At 31.0% G+C, this 23,228-nt stretch overlaps 1 protein-coding gene across 1 annotated transcript; it reads right to left on the bottom strand.

Moving 5' to 3' along the window:
• Positions 1–3,255: 3,255 nt before the first annotated feature.
• Positions 3,256–21,835, bottom strand: LOC113397123 (growth arrest-specific protein 1-like). Its single transcript, XM_026635290.2, has 3 exons — positions 21,550–21,835; positions 10,033–10,266; positions 3,256–7,041 (listed from the first exon to the last, which is right to left on the bottom strand). The coding sequence occupies exons 2-3, from the start codon at positions 10,261–10,263 to the stop codon at positions 6,547–6,549; spliced, it is 726 nt and encodes a 241-aa protein (XP_026491075.1). The 5' UTR covers positions 10,264–10,266; positions 21,550–21,835; the 3' UTR covers positions 3,256–6,546.
• Between the last annotated feature and the right edge of the window lie 1,393 nt (positions 21,836–23,228).

Raw genomic sequence — 23,228 nt, 5'->3', positions numbered from 1 at the left:
CGTAAAAAGTGTATTGTAGTGGTCATCTTTGATATACCGCGTATGAGGAAATGGAAGAATAATGGTGATTACTTCATAGAATGCATGAAACAAAATAATAATAACGTACTAGCAAGATACATATATACAGGATATTCAAAAGGTTAAGAAAATATAAATTAATTAAAAAGCATTAAGATTGTCTATGTGTTTGATTAGGGTCTATGCCGGAGAACTCTGTTATATTAAGTTAAATAGTAACCAATATTAATACCAAGAATAGTTGTAACATATTAATGAAATTATATTTAAGATAGATATACACAATATGACTTTTATTTATAAGTGTGAAGTTTTGTACCTTGTAAAATGGGCCTTTCATTTAAATATTGATTTAGATAAATACGGATGTCTTTTTTTTTAATATTTACTGTCATATAACAACTGTCTCTCAATTATATTGTTAGATTTAAAATATTTTAAAGCAGTAGAAATATAAAGTGTTTAAGTGTGTGCACAAATACAGGTGCATTTAGTGTTCTCATACTCGCATAATCCAATAGTTTGGCAATCCGAATACAGAATTGACGACGACGAGCTTCAGGGGCAGATCAAGATCGGTCTACGTTAGAAAAAAGTTAATAACTTTTCTTCGGCCTCGTCGGGAGTTTATGCCAACACTAACAGCCTTGTAACTACAGCTACAAGACGATTGAAAATCATGATCAATATGAATAGTACTGAATAATACATAAATATATTTTTATTATTTAATAAAATTTGGGCATTTAATAAGGTAAGTAAGGCTAAGGGCAAAGCGCCGAGATCTAAAATGCATACGATGAGATATGACTCTTGTGGCTGTAACAGCATTTGTACGGTAATTTCTCACATTTTGTTTTTATTTAAAATCTCATATTTCAAATAGAATCTCATATTTTATTTAAAAAATTACAATAAAATGTTTGTTGCTTGGGTACACCAAAGTCGGACCACAAAGCCAAAATAAATTTACTCATTCGCTCACAGTATTAACTCAATACTATATTATACATATACTATACATGGCTAATTATATAAAAAAAAAACAAGTTGAAGAAATGTATATTTGATATCTTCATAATATAGACCGCAAATAAAAATAAAAAACAAGAGTCAAAAACACCATGACGATTACAAATTAGGTTGCCACTAAACGCTTGACCAATTTCGGAGACCAAGTTCGGCGCTGTCTTTTTATTCCACGTCTCTTTGATGTGTATTATTTTTATTAGTATTCCTCAGTAATCATTTTATAGGCTATATGTGGACAGAAGGACCACCCACTGAGCCACCGGTAATCGCCGCGGGCTTTAGAGAAAACAATACAGCCACACGCGAATTTTGGGTGCGGAGTCTCGGTTAACGTCACACTAAATCTAATCCTATTTCGTAAAATGTAACGGTAACATCTTAACTCTTTGACGAATTATAATAATTAAATAACCTATAAACGTGGCTAGGTATACCTTTTTAACAAAAAAATATCGAATATTATAGTATGATGTTATTTACGATCAATACGAGTTATATGATTTCTTTATGATTACAAAAGATAATTTCGAAACTCTCATTAAATATTTTGTAATATTTCATTATGTAACATAAGAAAAGTGATTACTATATCTATTCTGTACATGACAAAACTTAACCTTCGCTGATTTATATTTTGAATTTGAAACATTTTTTTTTTATAAATCAACTAATATCTCAATCAAAGCCTTTGCGTCTTGCCATACAATTATAGGCATTCACACGGCCATCGCAAAACGGATGCCGCCTCTCAGGATATTCCCTATTGAAATACTTGTTGAGAGACAAGTGCTAAATCATACGATAAGTACACTTCGCTTATAATGGAAGCTGATGACCCTACAAAGTAGCTGACCTGAGTTAAGTGCAGATTCGTCTGGTGTACGTGATTATTTTGGCAAACCAATGCTCAGTTTCTGTGGGAACGGATACGCTCTCCATATCGTTAGACAATTCAGTCCGCAAAAAAGTGCTTCAAATGTTATCGACATGTGTAATTTCGTTAGAATATGCCTTGAATGTATTTACAGGACAAAAGCACAGTCTACTTTTTATACTAAGTAGGTATATATTATTAAATATACTTGGACCTCACGTGATAGACATGTATTTTAAGAGGTATATAACTGAAGTATTTAATGTACTTTGTTTGAAAGTGCCCACCTAGTAAGAAGTTATTAAAAAAATATTTCCTCCTTTTAAGTAGTAATTTGGATATTATATTATTATCTATACAATATTCGCCTTCCTGTAATTTTAGACAAAAACCTGAAAAAAAAAATTGTTTTATGAATAAGTGGTTTTCTGCAGTATATATAAGAACTTCAACGAATCCGAATAAAAAAAAATCATGGATAAGGATGTCCGTCTTTTTTTTTTAAATGTACTGTGGTAATATATTTACCAAATATTTTCGACGTTATTCACATTAAAAAATATTCTCATACCATTTGGTATTAATTTATTCACTTACTATTTTTATTTAATTTAAATAAATTCCTCAAAGTTTAGTCAATTTACTCTATCTCAATCATCCAAAATACTTTAATCGTATCACAATGTATGAAATAAAAAGGTATTAGTGAACATTTATTCTTAAACTTTATATTTTACGCACGTTCAGATAAGAGACTGACTAGTTTGTTAAAAGACTGCTCTCTTCTTTACATGGAATACTAATACTTGCGATATATTGATGTCTCGTTTTATTGCATTTCTTGTAATTGAGTCATAAAAATAATAACATTACTTCTTTTTTTTCTGACGTGTTATACTGGTTGAGCACCAAATATTCTAACAATTTCATATGTGATGAGGTGAACTTCTGGACTAATTTGAAAAGAGAAGACTTTTTTCTTTCCGTATAACGTGAATTAGCGCTAGCAAGGCACAAAATATTCTGCTAATGCGCATGATGAAGGAGATAGATTCCAAATTTTATTTCAAATTAATGATATCAGCTCAAATGTGTTGCAACAGAGTTAATTACAAACTCTACTTGAAAAATAATATATTATTAGATTTATTAATTCATGTCTATTCAATATATATTTTTGCTTATGTTTAAAAATCGATTAAAATATTTTCCAATGATTCCATTCGTTAATTCTTCCAAAACATAACAAAAAACATATGGAAGCGATTATATCATATATATCTATGTTTTGGTCAGAGAATATTTTACAGGTATGAATAAAAGATATATTTAGAAAACAGAAAATTTTATTTTTAATTTTGTAAAATAAATACAACTAAAATCCATAAAAGGTTTTTTGCGAAAACGAAACAAATGCAACAATTATTATATCTAATTCTAAAGTAATTAAATAAATAATTAATATTAATCTAAAATACTTTGTACGATTACCATAAACGATGCTAATTTATTTACAATTTCTGAACTATGCTAATAATCTCACTTTGGTAAACTGTGGTTAATATGTTTTAAAAAAAATATTTTAACGTAAATATTTATATTTAGAATAAATAAAGATTTCTATCTTTGCCATATATATTTTTATAATTATATAAGACATATTTCATATATATAATTCTAGCTTAGTCTTCATTTATAATGGTATTCAAATATTTACGTTAAAATATTCTTTTGAAATATATAATTATCAAACTAAGTACCATCTATTACAAATCATGAATTTAAATCATAACTGGCATAAAGAGGTCAGCTACAGTCTTACAATTAACACACAAGCAAACACACGCACAAAATGACAATTTATATTATTAATACTTATTTTTATAAATTACTTAACGTATTCACACTGGCAGTAAAACACGAAAAAGAGACATTAAATACTTAACGGAACATAATATTAATATCAACAATTATTGGTTATGTAATCATAACCATCGAACAAAAAAAACTCACTACACGTTAATATTAAATGTGAAAAGTGAATTTGTAGTTTGCGTACAAGCAACGTCTTTTAAAACGGATTATTAAGTCAGGATGTTTTCTTAAGCTGCAGTACTATTCTGTAAGATCTCATTTCGTATCTCAGTCATAAAATGTTGAAAATCTACTTAAGCGATTTCCTTTAAATGAAATAATTATTACAGTCAATGTCATCGCTTACTTTCTAATATTTTCTGCGGTGAGATTCGTGTTTGTTCTTACAGAATAGCTCTACTGTTAGTTTTTTTTAATTTGACTATCAATAAGTTTCGTCTTTAATTATCTTCAATATTGAATAAGGAAATTTGAATTGGAGTTATTTACAAAAAATTTGATCTTAACTGAACATCTTGCTCTATTAAAACTTCAAAATAAATATAAATCAATGTATGTAATACAAGAAATTAAATGAACATGTATTCGTATGAAAGTCATTCTATTTTTGAAATAAAAAAATATATATTTAAAGTGAATTCCATGCATAGTCTGTGCATTATCGTGACTGCTGCATTATGCATAAAGACGACATCATTCTGGCGATGAAACATTAGTAAGCAATTGTTTGCGGGTTGCATACAAAACAATACTGATGGAAAAAGATTTAATGTTTTATCCAAAGATCCTTTTGACTTTCGCAGAACGCAAGTCTATATATAGTAAAAATAAAAATAAATTAGATTTTTTTTTACGAATAGCATTTCAAAAGAAGTTTCTATTTTTGAATTATATGATATTGGCCTCTTACGTCGTACTCAAAAAGAAAGTCGTTTCAAAGATGCGAATCGTTTTTAAAATTGAAAATAGATTCGACTTACACTTCACCTCAATTCCAAATCGAACAAATGCTCTATTTCAGTAACATTACTACCTACAAACGTTCGCTATGACTATTTGATACGATTACATTTTCATATCTTGACTACTGAAACGAATAATGATTGGCGTAGATTGCCAAGTCTATGTATTACGTTATTCAATACAAAAAAATTTCGGGTACTAGATCAAAAAAATAAATCCAATACCGAGAACATACTATTTCCATATAAAATTTAACGCTTTTTGTTTAACGATCAGATTACATGTTCTCGACCTTTAGGAAGAAAAGGTGATACGATAAACAAAAGAAATAGAAAAATTATAAAGAATGAGAAACTGAAACATTATATTGGACTGATTTTTATTTTCACACGTAAAAAGAAATAAAATCTAGGTTGGAAAATTTATACTGTGTGTTCACTTTCGTATTCAACTGTTTGTAGGACCTTGCTCTGTCAGAACCGGTTCCGAACCTCTTCATTATAGGGCGACTCAGCTTAACGTAAGAAACCACGATTTAACTCCCATCCATGGACTCTTCATGGAAATATCACGACTTTGTATATTACACGGTGAATTCACAATTAAACTTGCTATTGAACGTCAATACCATGCTTGACTTTAAAATGTTTGTATATATTATATATCCTTCAAAAATGAAAGCTTCACTTCACGCGTTTGAAATATTATAAATAACCATCAAATGTCAAATAAAAATTCGCGCCTTATAAATGTCACATAGACTTGTTTTTTTTTTTAATTTGCCAGCACGCTGGATGTGGTACAGAATAACATTGCTATTACCTTGCATCTAATACCTAACTGAAAATTGAGAAATTTTCCGTAATGAAAAATACAAAATAGAGTACATATATTAATACACCGTTTAAATACCAACGGACTTGTACAAAGAGTAAAAAAAAAATGTTGCTTTAGAGCCTCTAATTGTACAATTTAATTAATTATATTTTGCCTCTATATTAGTTTTCTTTTCTTTACAACTCTTAAATTGTAAAAAAAATAAGTCTTAAAAATGTAATGTTTTTTCATTTCATTTTAAAAATGGAAATGCCCATGCCCTATTTAACAAGTTGAAACAATGTTCCGCTTATTAAAAATATTTTTTCTAATGATCCAGTAGACATCGTTATTTATTAATGAACTACTAAAGTCGAAACGATCTCGAAAGGATGTCAATGAATGATGCTGGTATCTCATCCCGCATTTTTGTAGCGTGCCAACATCACTGGCGACGATTAGTGTTTCGCCTACCGGAATTACCCACTCCAGACATCCACTTCCCGACGTCTCGCTAAATGCGCGACTCTTTGAATTGCATTCTTTTCTGATCTAATGAGATCGAGTGAGATGAAAAATGGTCGAATTTATATTCATCTGTTTGATATGTCGCGTTACCGCCTAGCTTTAGATCAATCGGCGTGGCGCCGCGACGGGAACAACCCTGCATTTGTCACCGGACCACCGGCACCGCTGTATTTATAGCGCGACGCCCGCGCATGCGCCCGTGGGCGGCTAAAGCTTCACAGATAAATTTATTCGGATATATGTATTAACCATAAACACAAACTCATTCACACGCACAAATATAAAACCCTATGTGTAACCTAAACGCGCTAGCCCTTGCAAACCCTCTCATTTAAAAAATAATCATACTGATCTATACATATCTACAAACACTAATTCATTAAAATTATAATAATTGTATAAGATATAAGTATGTGAGGTAGATCTTGAAGCTTATGTCACGTATTATAATTTGAAGAAACAAAAGTACATAACAAAAACAATAGACTCGTTACGGTAATGGAATTCGTTGCCGATGGCAACTCTTGATGGTGATGCTTTTTATGCTTCTCCCCGTAGCCTCTCTCGTGATTTTTCGTATGGTTCTTTAGATGCTTATGGAAGCAAAGCCTAGCAAGGTTGTTTTGCATCCTGGGGCAATCGTAATCTTCGTTACCGTCACAGCGACACACCGTTAGGGCCGCAGCTTTCTCTTGCTTCCTTAAGATTTCTATGGAGTTCAGACACTTGTTGGAGCACTTTCTGCCACGGTACACTGATCTACATAGTTGGTTGTAGTAATCTAAAGCTGTTGCACACTGCGCGTCAGCTAAACAAATAAGTTGGGAGAGGCGACAAGAAGATGTCGCATTGGCCGCTCCCCTCAATACTTGAGGTCGACATACATCAATTCTTTTCTTCGCGTCCAAGCAATACTGGTCTTCGCATTGGCACTGTAACAAAAAAAAACCGTTTTTATTACCAATATTAAAAGTATGAGTAAAAGCCATAAATACAGTGTATAGCATACAATAATAACATTTTGAGTTCGTAAAATATTTTTATGACACCAGAAATATTCTGACAAACGACGTTTTTACAACGATGTATCAGTTTAGATGTAACGTCGGTATGCGCGTTTCCTAAAATTACCGTTACTAAAAATGTGTGATATAAAATTTTCATTACGTTTTATAATTGAGGTTATTAAACGAGTGGCTAACGGTTTTATAGCTCGTAGATATTTCGTAACGATCACGTCCATATTATTCTCATCAGCTTACCGTTTGACGGTATTACGATAACACTACGAATTTGAATAAGCCTAATTGAATATTTTGCATAGTGGTCTTTCCATTTTCAAACATACTCGAAAATGATTATGTCGAAATCTGGATGAAAAATCGAAGTCATTCGAAAATGACGTAAGCTATGAAACTAATTAACCACTTTTGACGGTATCGTTTAATTAAAGGTCAATTTATAGTCCTTTATGCGATGTTACAGATAAATAAGCCTCCGTCTTACGCTATATTTTTTGTCGAGAGGCAACACCTGCGCAAGAATGAGCGCTGCGGTAGGTCCCGATCAAGACGTCAAATCTCAAGGCTGCGCGGCCGCTTTGCCCTACCTTTCGATACACATTGCCCAAGCTCACCACCATAATCACACCGTTACAACGACATAATCAACTCGACCGGTTCCTGATAATAATAACGTTTCCTTAAAAAACCGGACGGAATAAATCTTGAACGAACTTCATAAATATTATTGAGTAATTTCAAATATCCTGACAAAACTTAACTAAAACTAGGGTTTCGTTTAGTCAGATCCTTCTTATATAGGAACAAATAGTAAAATTCAAATAGCAGATCTATGACCGTACAAACTACAATCACAGTCTGTCTATATGCTTGAAAAAAAAACGCAAAAATGCCTATATATTTTTTTTTATTTTTAATCTACATATATATAATTCGATATTTAGTTTCCCAACGATTAAATCAAGTAAATTCAGTATTGTTAAGATTGAAGCATTTGTAATTAAAATGCAAACCGGTCTAAACTGGATTCAAATTCACGCAAGAGTATAAACGCATTCAGCCTAAATATCTGCGTTCTATATAATGTACATTTATCTACTTCGATTATAAGACAAACACAATCATCGTAATATTTACAAAGAGATTTTGGCGTCATTAATGTCATCAAAAGGTCGTTTGAACTGATGATTCAATGAATATCACATCACTGTAATTGTGTATGTTGTTTATGTTGGTGGTCCAGCAGATGTCATTTCCAAATATGCAGTGTTATATATATATCTTATATATTTTAGAAAGTTAATGATATGCATCTGCTGATTGTGAAAATTGAATTTTTATAAGGCTTTACGTATGATTCTAGGTAATTATCTGGAATTTAAAATATTCCACTGAACACCTTTACCATTGCAATATTATCTTAACCTTTAAATTTTAAATAATTTCACTATAAAGTTATGTATCAGCAGTACATATATTATAAGAAAATTAAACATTATGAAAACTTTCTCATTTTTCATAATAGAGAAAAATAGTTTAGGGATAATTGAATATTTATGTTACATTAAAATATTAGAGTAAACTCTCTCTAACATGTCGTTTTTTTCTAACTAGTATTCCATTATACATGTTTAAGATGTGCACCTTTAAAAGTGACGTCAATGAGAGGTCGTCAACCGGGACCCTCAGCTATGATGCCGATGCCTCGTATCCGACAAATCTGACGTCTAAATTAGATTTTATTGCGGGGCGTCTGTACCAAAGCAAACCAACATAAACAGACCTCCCAAGCCTCGCATGGAACCCATCACGTCCAATTAAAGAAACTAGCCCTAATAGTAGCTCACAATAATTTGGTCGTCTTCTTCAATTGAGAAAGACGCTGTAAACAAGCTGTGATGAAAAATTACTGTAGCAAATACGACCTTTGCCACGGCCGTAATATAAAATCACGAAAACGATGCGTTTCTTTAACAATTTACAACGTTATTTAATATAAATGTTATATCAGCTCTTAACAAGATAATGTTTCAACAAATGCGAACCCTGACCTGAAATATCCATTCATTCTCGGTAATAACGATGACGTTGACATTTTAACGAAGTTTAGTCATCGAATACTATCACGAATTATTTAAATGTAGAACTGGTCGTCCTACTCGATCCTAAAAACAAATTATGTGTTACTTCATACACTAATAACGCAGCCCAGTGTGCATAAGAGTCTTTAGCTTATTATAAATAATATTCCGATTACGACTCTAAAATATAACTACTCTGTGCTCAAATGTACACCAATTGTCACCGCAATCAGTTAAACAATTCAGAAGTTGATGAGATGTATCTAGTAGCGAATTACAAAAGTAAATGGTACAAAAATCTATTCCATTAAAAACTACATATACATAATATATAAGAACCAACTTCACGGTGATCGGTCAAACATTCTCATCGTCTATTAATCTCAAACAGATTGTTATCAGAGTTCATCTATTTTATATAATAGAAAAAAAATGATTAAATATTTTTTTTATTCGAAATATAAATTCAAATAATTTAAATTGAATTTAAAAATTTTAGAATTCACGATTGGATTTTATCGTCGTCATTGATCGTAGATGGCACAGGTGCGATAACGATGGCATATTTATAAAACGTCTTTATCGTTAGAATGGAACTGCAAGGTTAACAAGTACGAAATAAACATTTTCTACAAAATTTGTAAGTGGTTACCTCTGCCTATAGACCAGCGCCGACCATGTTATATCCCTTGTGCCTGTAGTTACACTGCCTCATATACCGGTCAAACCAGAACACAACGATACTAAGTACTGCTCTTAATTGTATAATATGTGAATATTTCAATAAAATAGAAATATTTTAAGATTTTTATTGACTTACGTTCATGAGTTCCTTTCCTTCTTCAGTGGACGTTAATGCGATGAGGGCGTGCTCACAGGCCTTCGGGCACACGGTGGTAGGCTTAGAGAGTACTTCGTTACAAAGATACATGTAGTTGTTGATTGCGGCGCCGCAACCAGTACGGTATACGCATCGCATTCGCGCATCCTCGCACGACGTGCTGCCGGCCGCCACCACCGTCAGGCTCAGCACCGCCACTAGCAACCACATTACCTACAGAAAATAAAAGACTATAAATTAAACTGTTCTTTTGATGAACAACATAAAGAGTTAAATAGAGACAGCCCAAAACCAGCACAGCCACAAACAAATCCGGGTTGAATGGCCGTGCTAATTTGGCTAGGCTATTTATGATACATATATTTATAAATCAGTACCTAACTAATTATTGAAGACGACATTACATAAATCTTTTTTACACTATATATTAATGAAAAAAAAATTAATTATTCTTATTATACCTGACCGTTTCTTCAATGCAAGTCTAAACATTAGATTTTATTAAATAATTCCCTATTAAGCAACTATATAATTAATATAATAAGTACACTTATTTATTTTTAACAGTTACACTTTTTTGATGTTCAACTAACGAGACCATAGATCTCATCATAGACTATAGAATCATCTTCAACTAAAAGAAGATGTTTGAATTGAGGTCAGAAAACATATGATAAACAGAAAAAGACAAAATTTACAATGTATCTGATAAAGTAACAACTGCTAAATTATATAATTATGCGTTCATTAAAAGCTCGTTAAAGAGTCGAGTAAGCCCAATTCCTAGAAAGCTCTATAGCCCATATAACAGATTGCTCAATCAAATATTATAATCATAAGATCGTAGATGGTGATACACACGAGCGACCGAGTTGCTATAGGTATATTCTTGGCAGTCAGTACACTTATTCATTACTCATTCTGCAGAAACGTCATTAACCTCCAATCACACAAGCTATTAACACATTTAATCTCGCGAGCTCCACTTCCACTTCATTCATAAGCATTAAACACAATCCATTAAAATTTGATTACTATCTTTATATGACTATACTTTTTTTTTATATGTAATAATTATACCGTACAAGGACGTCATTATTGTGCCAAAATTATAACTTATGCACTTGTATTATTAAACTACTTACATTTATGGTATAAATTAAATAATGAAACTGTACCTAATTTATTATAAATAGCAATTGGAAAAAAAACTTAACTGGAAAAAAGTTATAACTTCAAATATAATTTCTGCCGAAATTCAAAAGGATCATTAAAGCGCCCCCTTTCATAAAAAGTATTAAAAAAAATGACGAATTTCTATATATAGAGAGTAATAATGTCAGTAAAAAAAATTGTTTAACTAAGTTAGCAATAATGTAACATCTTTATACTAAGCGACTAGACGGTTTTTAACTGTTTTAAATTAAAACTGCACTCATCATTATCTAGGCGAATATTATTTCAGCAAAACTATATAACATACTAACAGATGGGGGAATTCGCTTTGATAATACTCGACTCTAATAATAAGTAGTAATATAAAATATAGGGATAGACAAACGTAAAAATCAAAACCTTATCTTAATAGAGAGACAAATCTATTAACAAAAATAATATAAAATAATTTCTCATTTATTATTATAATATACTTTAATCAGTAACTTGTATCTCATAACATGATATCAGTATTGCAACACCGTAAACTCGTTCGGGTCGACTTGGTAATCCTTGACTGATCCCGAAGCCTTCTCGGAAGCTGGGTAAACAAACAGAATCGCCTCACGTACTTCTCACTCGCTACTAACTTACACATTTACCGTAACATATTAGGGTTGACAGAGATCATATCTTTACATTTCATAACGAACCAATCAAATATTACAATAATAATTTAATATTAAAATGACAATAAAGTAAATCAATTTAAATAATACGAAATAAAGATTTGTACAGTTTGTTTTAAAGGAATAAAAAAATACTATCTTTGAGGATATAAAAACGTTGCGATTTGGTGAATATATGAAATAGACACGAATTATTGGTAGACGTTACAACTCTAACAAGTCAAAATGACACATTGACAACCCTTAGAAGTAAAGAGGCACGGGTCGTCGTACGGCGAAGTGGCCAATGGTAAAAGAAAATAAAGTGACAACTTGATGTCCGTCGCCTCCACTCCGAGTGAAACATTACAATAACAATTGATACCTGCGCTTCTTCGCATAGCCTTTATTTCCTTAGAATTAAAGCTGACGAGAATGTATCGCCTACGGTAGCAAAGATAAGCAGAGACGAACGTGCGTCTTTTGTTTTGTTTGTTAATTAAATTGTATTTAAAGCAAGTTTATTCAGAGGTAAGAATAATATTGAATAGATTTTATGAACTTTGTTAATATTCGTGACTTGCGAGTTACGCGCTCGGAATTGTAAAGGCAGCTGTCGATGGCGATTCGAAATTTCGGAGAAACGTCGTGAGACACGAAAAGGTCCAAGTAAAAATGTCTTCGACCTTAAAAACGGAGCCGACATCGGACGCTATCTAAAACGAGATCATGGAAGAATCTGTGCGACATTTCCACTTTGAAACGTTGGACGGTTAGCGTATAAGTGTGAAAAGCACTAATAATTGCTCGCACACAGTCGATACCGTGTGTTTTTTTATTGTAAAGACTTTTTTAAACCTTTAACATTTTAATATTCAAAATCGAATACAATTTAAGTACAAAATATTTTAATATGTTTATGAACGTCGAATAAGTAGCTATAAATATAATATTGACAAAAAAAATATTTGAGAACATCCTACAAATATTACTTTTTATGAACAAATTACTGTAAATTAAATAACTTTAAATAAATACTAATCTAAGCAGAACATTTGGTATAAATATAATATTTTAAGTAGTAATTAAATAAGAAAATTATTTGAAATGACAAAATAATGAAGGCGAAGATCGTGCAGGAGCAACATCAGTAAGGCTCTAATGTCTAGTGCTAAACACAAAGTCAAACATATGGGTCCCCGTACACCTCATTATAGCGTGTCGTTAAGCTACAATAGATTGAACAAACACAGGACTCTCATGTACTATCCACGGACCCGAGCAACTATAATACTATTGTGAAGTCCCATGCATCTTTTTATTAAGGATTTTTGGAGCTTATTTCACTCCTGACAGATTTTCATCCCATCCCACACATGTCTATAAGTCAACACGATGTTTTCCTACCACAAATAAATAGTAAACACTACTTAAGAACAAAGACAGTAGAACTTTTCGGATTTGCAGCCGCATTTTTTCTTAAGTATTCGTAAAAATTAAAAATAAATACAAATAACTAGGATATACAAAGCAGTAGTAGCGAACCAGAAAACAAAAAACTACTCGGTGGAAGTTTTTTGTGTGAGCCCGTCTTGTTAGGTACTACCCGCTCATAAGTTATTCAACTGCCAAACAGTAACACTTAATATTATTGAGAGTTTAGATTTGTAGGGCGATTGAACCAGAATAACCTGGAGACATAACATCTTAGTTACCAAGTTATGTGGCGCATTGGTGTTGTAACGAATGGTTAATATTTCTTACAGCGCCATTGTGCATAAGCTCTTTACGTAGCCCATTTGCAAGTCAGCCTACCTACCGAAACAATATTCTACTTGGTTCATAGACCATCAAGGTGAAATAGAAATAAGCTAGCAAATAATATGGCGGTATTGAAAAATCCACATTTCAAAATGGCAAGATCTGATTTACAATTATTTAATTTTATAATTGAAGAATTTAAAATAGGAACCTTTAATAAAAAAAGTATTAAATGAAACAAGACAAAGGAATCTAGAATTAGAGAGCCATCTGTTCTATGTAACGTTATAAAAAAGACACCCATTTACGGTTCCTGTCCGTGTTATAAATTACGCGTTTTTATGTTTAGAAAGTTGAAACGGACACATTACGGTGTAAATGTTTTTCTCTTACTTCTAAGAACAATTGTGTAACGATTGAAAAACTTGTCTCTTATGATATCATAATATCACTCTAACATTACAGATTATAAATTAATGCGAGGACATATTTCAAATAAAAAAAAAAGATTTTTATCTACAAGCTCCTTCACATTTCGTTTTTGATTAAAATATAAAAATTTTAATCGCATACTACGCAGGATTACATAATTAGGTACTTTAGGAAATTACTACCTAAAATGAGATCAAATTGCTTTGGTGGCTAGATTATAAAACTGGCCAATAAATCTCCCTCATACCGTTTAAATAAAAGGAAAGATTCTTTTTTAATATCTTTCGATTATATATTTGGCTGCCTACTGAATTTAAATAACTAGACATCATATAAACTCTTCACAGCAAGGGCCAGTAGAGCGATTCTGTAAGAAGAGACTAGAAAATCACCGCAGAATACGCACGTCAAATATCAGAAAGTGTTATGTGACATTGACTATTATAATTATACAGTTTATAGGACACACGTATCAAAATGCCGTATACACCATAAGTCGGTTATCAAAAGTTCAGGAGTGAGATATGAACTGAATTTGTTTTCGGTGTTCCGAACCCAAATGTATATAGATATTCTACCGCCAAACAACAGTACTCATTATTGTTATGTTCCGGTTTGAAGGGTGAGTGAGCCAGTGTAACTACAGGCACAAGGGACCTGACATCTAAGTTCCCAAGGTTGGTGGCGCACCTTGGCGAATTGGTGAAGGAAGGGTTAATATTTGTTACAGCGCCATTGTCTATGGGCGGTGGTGACCACATACTATCAGGTGGCTCATTCGCTCGTCCTCTTATATAAAAAAAAACACAATTCGATGGTCGAAAAATAATCTTTCAAATTACTCATTAGAGCCTATTTGAAAAACGTTTAAAATATTCGCTCTGAATGTATTGCCTTCAAGTGAACAAATAAAAAATGTCGACGAATTACTTCATATATTACCGTATGTATTAGCAAGTTACCTCGGCCACAAAACAAACGTTATACTTATTACCGGCCTTGCTGTTGTTTTCATAACGATTACTCGTCTTACGTATATTTGCTAGACTATTAAACAATTTGCGCAAACGACTTTCATTCTATGCGACAGATAAATAATTATAAGGACAGTACGAGTTTTGAGTATTTTAAATAATTGTTATACATATGTATTAAAAATAATATGTGCAATTAGTTTCAATTTAAATCAAACAATTAAGGAAATATGAATCGTTTTTTATGTTAAATAACAAATTAAGAGCGAAATACATATGTTGGGCGAAATAATAATATCGATTTTATACATTTTATAGCAACGTTGGTCAATGTGACATTTGACTGTAGCGGAATAGTTTTAAAAAAAAATGTTTTGAAAAAACTAAAAAAAAAAAGTAATTGTTTCGGCATTCTCAATTAAATTCAACCGACAAAGCAAACAAAAGTACGATTAAAAATTTACAATGTAATATTGCAACGTTGAATGTCCCAGCTGATAACACGACCTAAATGAATTAACACAATCAGGTTAAGATTACACGCGAAGACATCGCTAAAATGATAAAAGTCTCTGCGGTTATGACCTACTATATGGGCTTTATTTATTTTTTTCAATTTGTTAAATACACATTGAGTTACATTTTAACTAGTACATTTTCCATTTTAAATCATTTGTAGGTAGTGATTCGTTATAGGACCCAATATTAATAAAAAATATTAAGGTTCTATATTTAATTTTTTGTAAAGAATATGCCGCGCCGCCCAATGTATTTATATAAAAAATAAACGAGTACTCTAAGCCTGATCCATCTTCATATTATATCGATCATAATTGTCTTTAAAACATTTCTAAATATTAAACATAATAACAAAAAAAAAAAACATTAAAAACGGTGTCACACAGATTTAACAATTAATCAACTTCTGATTCTAACACATTCTGCGCAACATACTTTTTTAATTTACACACATAAAACAATAGTATTACGCAAGTACGTAACGCACCCCGCATTGTAATTACTCGAAAACAAGTACTTAAGATAACGTATCGCGTTTGATAGTCTGCATTGCGTTAGAATGTTACAAAGGTCTTAATGAAACAGATTTTCATATATTTGTTCCATATTTAAAAAACAATAAAAAATACTTGACAGTTTAAGCAAATTTAAACAAGCATACTGATACCACAAATTAATTTAAAATAAACATAACCAAATAATTCAATGCAAAGCTTTACTATTAACGTTCCATTTTTAATGTTTCTAATTTTAAAATATCGTTAGGGTTAGGATAGGATTTTTTTTAAATAAAGCTAAGACGTTAAATTTCATTTTGAAATTGTTTACTCTTACAACCTATGTAACCTATTTTTATCATATAACGTAGATTTTTTCGCAAATAGTATTCTTTTTTCTTATTTTTTATCACAAATTAGCTACATTTTAAGCATTTAAACTAATTCATTTGAGTTATTAACAAATTATACAGATTATTTATTTTAAACTGTTTTTAGAGTCGCATCTACTTCATCTATCTTAACTAGGTAATGTACTACATAGATAAAAGTAAATTATGATAAAAAGATGTATTTCATTTATTTATATATTTATTTATTTTCGTTATTATGTAGAATGTTTGACATTAAAAGTTATATATAATATAATATTTCACGAAATCAACATTTCACATGAGCGGGTATATCAGTGTAGTATTACCCACATCGAACGGTTAACATAACCAGTTATAACTCTAACATTGTAACCGTCAATGAGGCTATCGTGGTTTGTTTACTTGCTTAGTATAATATAAGTTTAGAACTTAACCTCTTTAGTGCCAAAAAAAGAAAATATATACTTTAAACAGTCTTATAGATTTCCGTTTAGGTGTTAAAAAAGTGTGCATTGATATTATTATGCATTTATTGACAGAACATTCTTAAATATCGAATTGTTAAAACGTATTATTTAATAAGACTTCTGGATAAAACCCGAAGGAGAAATAACAGCATTTTATCAATGCAACTTAACTTGACCTCAACTTTATATGCTCAGTTTTCAGTGATAAGTATTATATTGCCAATATTTTGATAAAAGTCCTAATAACACAATATTCAAACAAGACTCAATAAGCTTTCTTCTTTAAAATAAATATATATTTGCATCAGAGTTAAACTGAGACAATTTTTTTTTTTTTAGTTAAGAAAATGTTTTTCGTATAAATACTATTTATTTAAATAACATAGGCATTTTAATTAGCTGCAAATTTATATCGTCAACTGAAACTAAGTTCGCTGGTATGTTCGCGCTGCTATCTTTGGCAATGCAATTCCAAGTATAAATAGACGGGATGCGACACAGCGTAGAATGTCACTAGGTTTATTTCAGGGAATCAGTGCAAGCGAACAGGACACCGTTATCATTGGAATACGTATTACTTATCCGCTTACACGTGAGAACGTCGAATGCAAATCATTAATCATTGCTTATTGCAACGCTGGCCTTATCTTATTTAGGCTCTAAAGTCGACTCCTAATTCATTTATCACTATCTCTAGTCATCTAACATCTTACACATGTCATTCCTGATACATCCGTCTTCCCCCCGTGTTCCTCTTCCACTAAAACCATCCATATTTATACTTATTCTCGTAATCACATAATAAAACCGCTAATTCAAATGTCTAAGAAAATTGGATCTTGAATTTCCCCACTTTATGCCAGAAAAACATCGAGAGCAATGATGGTATCTGCAATATTGTCATCGTAAAAGGGCTAGGCAAGATCTTCATATTACAAAAACATGCGGGCGACTCAAATGAACTCGATTTCTCAGGCCTCTCGTATTTCTCCGACAAATAAGTGTTTATGCTAATATGGAACAAATCTAACGTAAGTATGTAAATTACATGTAAAATTGTATTAATAAGTATTACTAGTAACTCATACTATTTTTTTATATTTTCCACGAAAGTCGATTTGACCTGACAACACTTTTTTTTATTATTCAACGAGACGACTTGATATTTTTTGGTAGATTTTAGTCCGCAGATGGTAAGATATCCCTTATTTTGGACAAGACGGACCAATAATAAATCACAAAGATTTAGGGCAAATTTGTCACATGTGGCATGCAGCTGCAGCGCTGCAACACTCACATTTTGTTTTATTTCATTTTCAATCATTCAAATATATTTTTTATTAATTGAAACATTCTTTAGCATAAGACATAGATATCGTAGAGATAAATAAACTATATTCCATACAATGGGAGTCACCGATAAATAAAAAACAATCGACCATAAACAAAATCGATAATTTGTAAAATATAAAAATATTTATTTATATACGTTAACATCTACAATGTCTTTTAGTATATGATTGCGTATTGGAAAACATTATTTATGTACGAATATATTGATTTTAAATAATGATAAAATACAATTTGTATATTTAATTGCATAAGTACGTTAAACAAACAGGAAAACGCTTGCACGAACGCGTGACTAAAATCAAAACAGTAATCGAATACAGCGTGTATCACAATCAGTTTTGGCACCCTCCTTAAATTGCCTATAAAACTGTAAGAATGGAAATAACAAAACGTATTGTGTAACGCCACAAACGTGCTCAATATAAACGAACATAACATTTATATAAAAAAATATTAATAAAGTTCGTAACGCAATTTACTTTGCCAATTCAAGTTTCGAACCAGCTTGATGTACCCAACATCAAGCTGGTTCGAAACTAATACAAATAAAACTAACTCTTTTCTTTTAAGTCTGCAAATGGGTAAGATAGTTTTATTTGTTATACGGAAATACAAATAAGCCATTTTTACTGGATGTTGTTCACTGGTAAAAACACCTGGATATGTTTGACGTCTCTCAATAAAAACTCTAACAATGTGCCCAATAGTGATCGAACGTTGGTTCAAATATAGGGGCTAATGAACAATACATAAAAAATTAAACAATATATAATTATGTACTATTGGTGAGGAAAAAGTTAAATCTTTTAATTCCACTATCTTACGAGGTTAAGCTAATATGTCACTGGATTGTTTTATAAGTGTGACATTATCAAACCAAATATAAAAGCTTGTATAAACATCCTTTGAGATGAGTAAAGTACTTCACGACAGGCTAGTTTCGTAGACAGGGCACGTCATGTAACGTAATACCCTTGAGGACAGACATGCACAGTTAATTGAGTAAACATAGATTATACACATCGTGTGCTTCTAACTTATCCGATTTCTTTTCTTAACAAAACTAAATATAAAAAGAAAAAAAGTACAAATGAGACAACGACCACGCAGTTTGCATATATAATTAATATTTAAATAGCCTTATTTCTATGTTAACCAAATTATTCCTTGAAACGTCTAATATTAACATAATTTTACACTCAAGAGTCGCCGCGCTAATTTGCGTCCCAAAATTCGTTACGTCTTTCAAAAACACGGCCAGCCTTACATGTTGCTGCTATTAACATTTTTATAATATTTGTTTGTTTTTTTTTTTTTACTGACACTTTCGATAAAGTAATGCAAAAAGCCATTGTGGCATTAATCAGATATTCCTTTAGTATTGAGTTTGTTACTATTAGCTCTACATTTTTATAATATCGATAAACTTTATTTCCTATTTCTACTGAACAATTGAAATTCAATTTATAATTTGATGCTATTAATCTCTTAGCATTTTAAAATATATAAAAATGTTTATAAGACATTTAAGCTGACAGTTTTTATAGACTTTTGACATATATTAATTATTTCAATAAACCTGTGTCAAATCCGTTAAAAAAAAAACCTGTATGATTCTGATAAACGGTATGTTGTCAAACATATTTCGAACAATCGAATTTCTCAATAGATTTATATTTATAGCATTTTGCACGTCACTACAGGTAGTTAAGGAGTTAGGACAACTTATTATGGACAACAAGGCGTAATAAATCAATCGAGCAATGCGTTCTGTTTTATTACTAGTACGTGCGTCCGCAGCTTAGTATAGACTATCGCATCTGTTTTGTATAATTCTCAAACTGAATCTATAATCTTTAACTATTTATGAGGCTCTGAATACAGCAAATTTTACAGTTTTATTGAAATTCTTTTCTCTTTCTGGTTCTATTTGTAACCACATAAACTAAAATATATAATAATTTAATCGTCATAGCTAAATAAAGTCACTAAATCAATATCAAAATGAACAGTATTTTTTACGCATTAAAATTTAAATAAAGCAATATTTAGCAACATGTAATTTAATAACATTAGGTATAATTTTGCACTTAAGTTTAGTTTCTATTAATATTCCATCGACGTACGAAAAAAATTCCGCCTTATAAATTTATAAATCAGCATTTCGATGGCCATAAATTTAAATTGAAGAGGTTAGTTGCTCAGAAACTTATTTTAGCAATGCTCGTAAATCAATCAACAACGTCAGGTTTTTGTTATGTTTTCTACTATTCCAGGCTCTATTGTTCCTTAATTTCAAATATTTATTAAACTAACGTTGTTTTGTGACCTTAAGATACCATAACGCTAATATAAAGTAAAAATTTCTGGAAAAGTTGACATATTTTATTTATATATGAATGTAAATAATAATACAGGAATGTAAAAATTACACCGAAATTAGTTTTACATTACATTTTCATAACGAACGTACGGTAAAAAATACTTATGTATAGTTTTTATTCATTGATAATAATTGTACTTACACTGCAATTTAATAAAGACCTATAATAAAATGGTTAGAAAAAAAGAACAAAAATTGATAACTTAAGTAATATCAATCTATTCATTCATGAGTCGTTCCTATTTTTTTATATATAATTATAATCTATACTAATTCATCGCATCAATTATTTCATTCGAAACCTTAATGCGAGTTCATTTCGTTCGTGCATGATACATCTACGTCAACTACTTAATAGACCATCACATTATTTCAGCTCACGTTTGCATTACAGCTAAGGACACGGGAAAAGCGAGGACACAACATTATTACATAGTGGATTAAACGAACTATTTCTATGCTTCGCTACAAGTGGTTTTTTTGTAACGAATAATGGTTCGACTACAACTTCATTATAGAAAATAATGAATAGTCATTTCTTTTGTTGAACTTTTTCGACGACTCTACATCACACACAAGTTAAGCAGACCTTTTTCTAATTATGTCTTCGGCATATTATATAATACTTTGTGTTATTATTTTAAAGAAACAATATAAAAATACATTTATAACCACGGGAAAAAATTAAGAGATACAAATCAAAATATTGGTAAATGATAACTATTACCTTTCAAAAGCATTTACTACACACTTTTAATATAAATGACCAATAATATTAAGTTCTTACTAATAAAAATAATTAATTTATATTTATGAAGACAAGAGAGTAACACATTTTCTAAGTAGAAATCAAGTAAGGTATACATTTTCGTTAAAAAATAAATTAAAGTTTAAATAAGAAAATAGAACGTACTTTTATTTTGTTGCTTCTTCTTAGTCACATGGCTCGTGTTCGGTGAAAAGTTTAACAAAAACTTTACGATCGCCTACAAATATACCACTGATCCAGTCACAAACCAAACATCACAAACTAAATTCCACAAGAGTTATTGTTCAATTTATTAAATATTTTCACTTTTGTTTATGTTATTTTATAATTCGTATAGGATGTTTTGTTTTGGCATCGATGTCAACGCGCGGTTTACAACACACACGTACAATTCAGCCGCGCGCACGCTTCAGATTGAGTTGTGAATGTTTGCTCGGCGGCCCGCGCGCACAGATGACAGCTTCAATATCTTCCCTTCCCGTGCCCCTCAGCCTTTTGGGATAAATAAAAGTAAAACAGAGCACTACGGAATAGAGTTGTCCTGATTTTATTTAGTTTTATTTGTCTAACCGGTCTTCGAAGAGTGTATACGATGATTTAAAAATTAAATCCAAATTTATGAGCTGTATTTGAAAATTATAAAACAAAAAATAAAATAAAATTCGATATTAAATATAATAAATAAATATTACCCATTTTACTTTAATTTTTATTTTTATAAAATTGCTATATATTTTCAGAAAGCATACAAATTTTTAATCTATTAATTGAAAATTAAATATTTCTGTTCTAAAGTTCAAAGTTGCTTGTTAAATCTCACCTATACCTACTTCGGGAGTTGTTTATATGTAACAAGTTCTCGAGAAAGTCATTATTGAGACCTTCGTCGGGGCATATTTTTTGTTCGAACTTCGGAGCGGCCGACGTTTGTGTACTATAATAAAAAACGGTTTATTTTAAAATTGCGTTGATTGAGTTGTTACGGCGGCGGCGGCGGACGGAGGCGGGTGGCGGGAGCTCCAGTCCAATATTGAAGTGATTTCATGCTTGCGTGTTGGTTCATGAACACAGTTGCAAGCTACATGGCAATGGTTATGTTAATATTTAAGTTTATTTAGCTTAACGACTCGTCTCACTTATTTTATTCCAATTTAAAATACTGCTATTTATGTTTTCATGTTGTACTTAATGGAAATTACAGTTTATATCTTCCTAATTACATAAATTAATCAAGTCATTGTTTATTTCCACCATTATTTCAACATCATAATATTATATACGACATTCAAGTTGGTAAAGCGTTTAAGCGTTCAAGTTAGTAAACGTTTTGTCACGATAAGGTTATTATTGGAATAATCACGGCTTCAAAAAACAAACACACCTTACACAAATAGAGTCGTGCATATAATATTAAAGTAACATCCTATTACATGTTATAGAGATTGAAAAATGACCTGTCTTTAGAAGCTTTGTAGTTTATTCCACGATGTGGTTTGATTCCTTTTTTTGTTTATAAGTAAACGTTGCAAAATTATATTTGACGCTCTTCGGTTAAAATTCACATACTCTAGCCTAGTCCAGCTCAAAAAGGGGAAACAAAAATGTAAACTCTTTTAATAAAAAAGTATTATACGTGTTTTTTTTTTTGTATGTTATGAGTTGATCTTTTCGAATAATCGGATATCAGTGATAACACATAAAATATATCCATGGAATGCGAATGATCCACTAATGGAAAACTCTCGGTACTCCGTCTTTTGAATCCGGTCTGGTTCCATACCGCCTTTAAAACACCCTTCAAGATGAGGAGGGCGGAGGTCAAA

The sequence above is a fragment of the Vanessa tameamea genome, chromosome 18, assembly GCF_037043105.1.
Source record: "Vanessa tameamea isolate UH-Manoa-2023 chromosome 18, ilVanTame1 primary haplotype, whole genome shotgun sequence".
Lineage (NCBI taxonomy): Eukaryota > Metazoa > Arthropoda > Insecta > Lepidoptera > Nymphalidae > Vanessa > Vanessa tameamea.
This window is presented reverse-complemented; position numbering and strand designations above follow the sequence as displayed.

Excerpts from the sequence above, each read along its gene's own strand:
- LOC113397123 (XM_026635290.2), bottom strand. The coding sequence starts at position 10,263 with ATGTGGTTGCTAGTGGCGGTGCTGAGCCTGACGGTGGTGGCGGCCGGC. Across the intron at positions 7,042-10,032 it reads AAGGAAAGGAACTCATGAAC|TGCCAATGCGAAGACCAGTA; the intron begins GTAAGTCAATAA and ends TTTTTGTTACAG.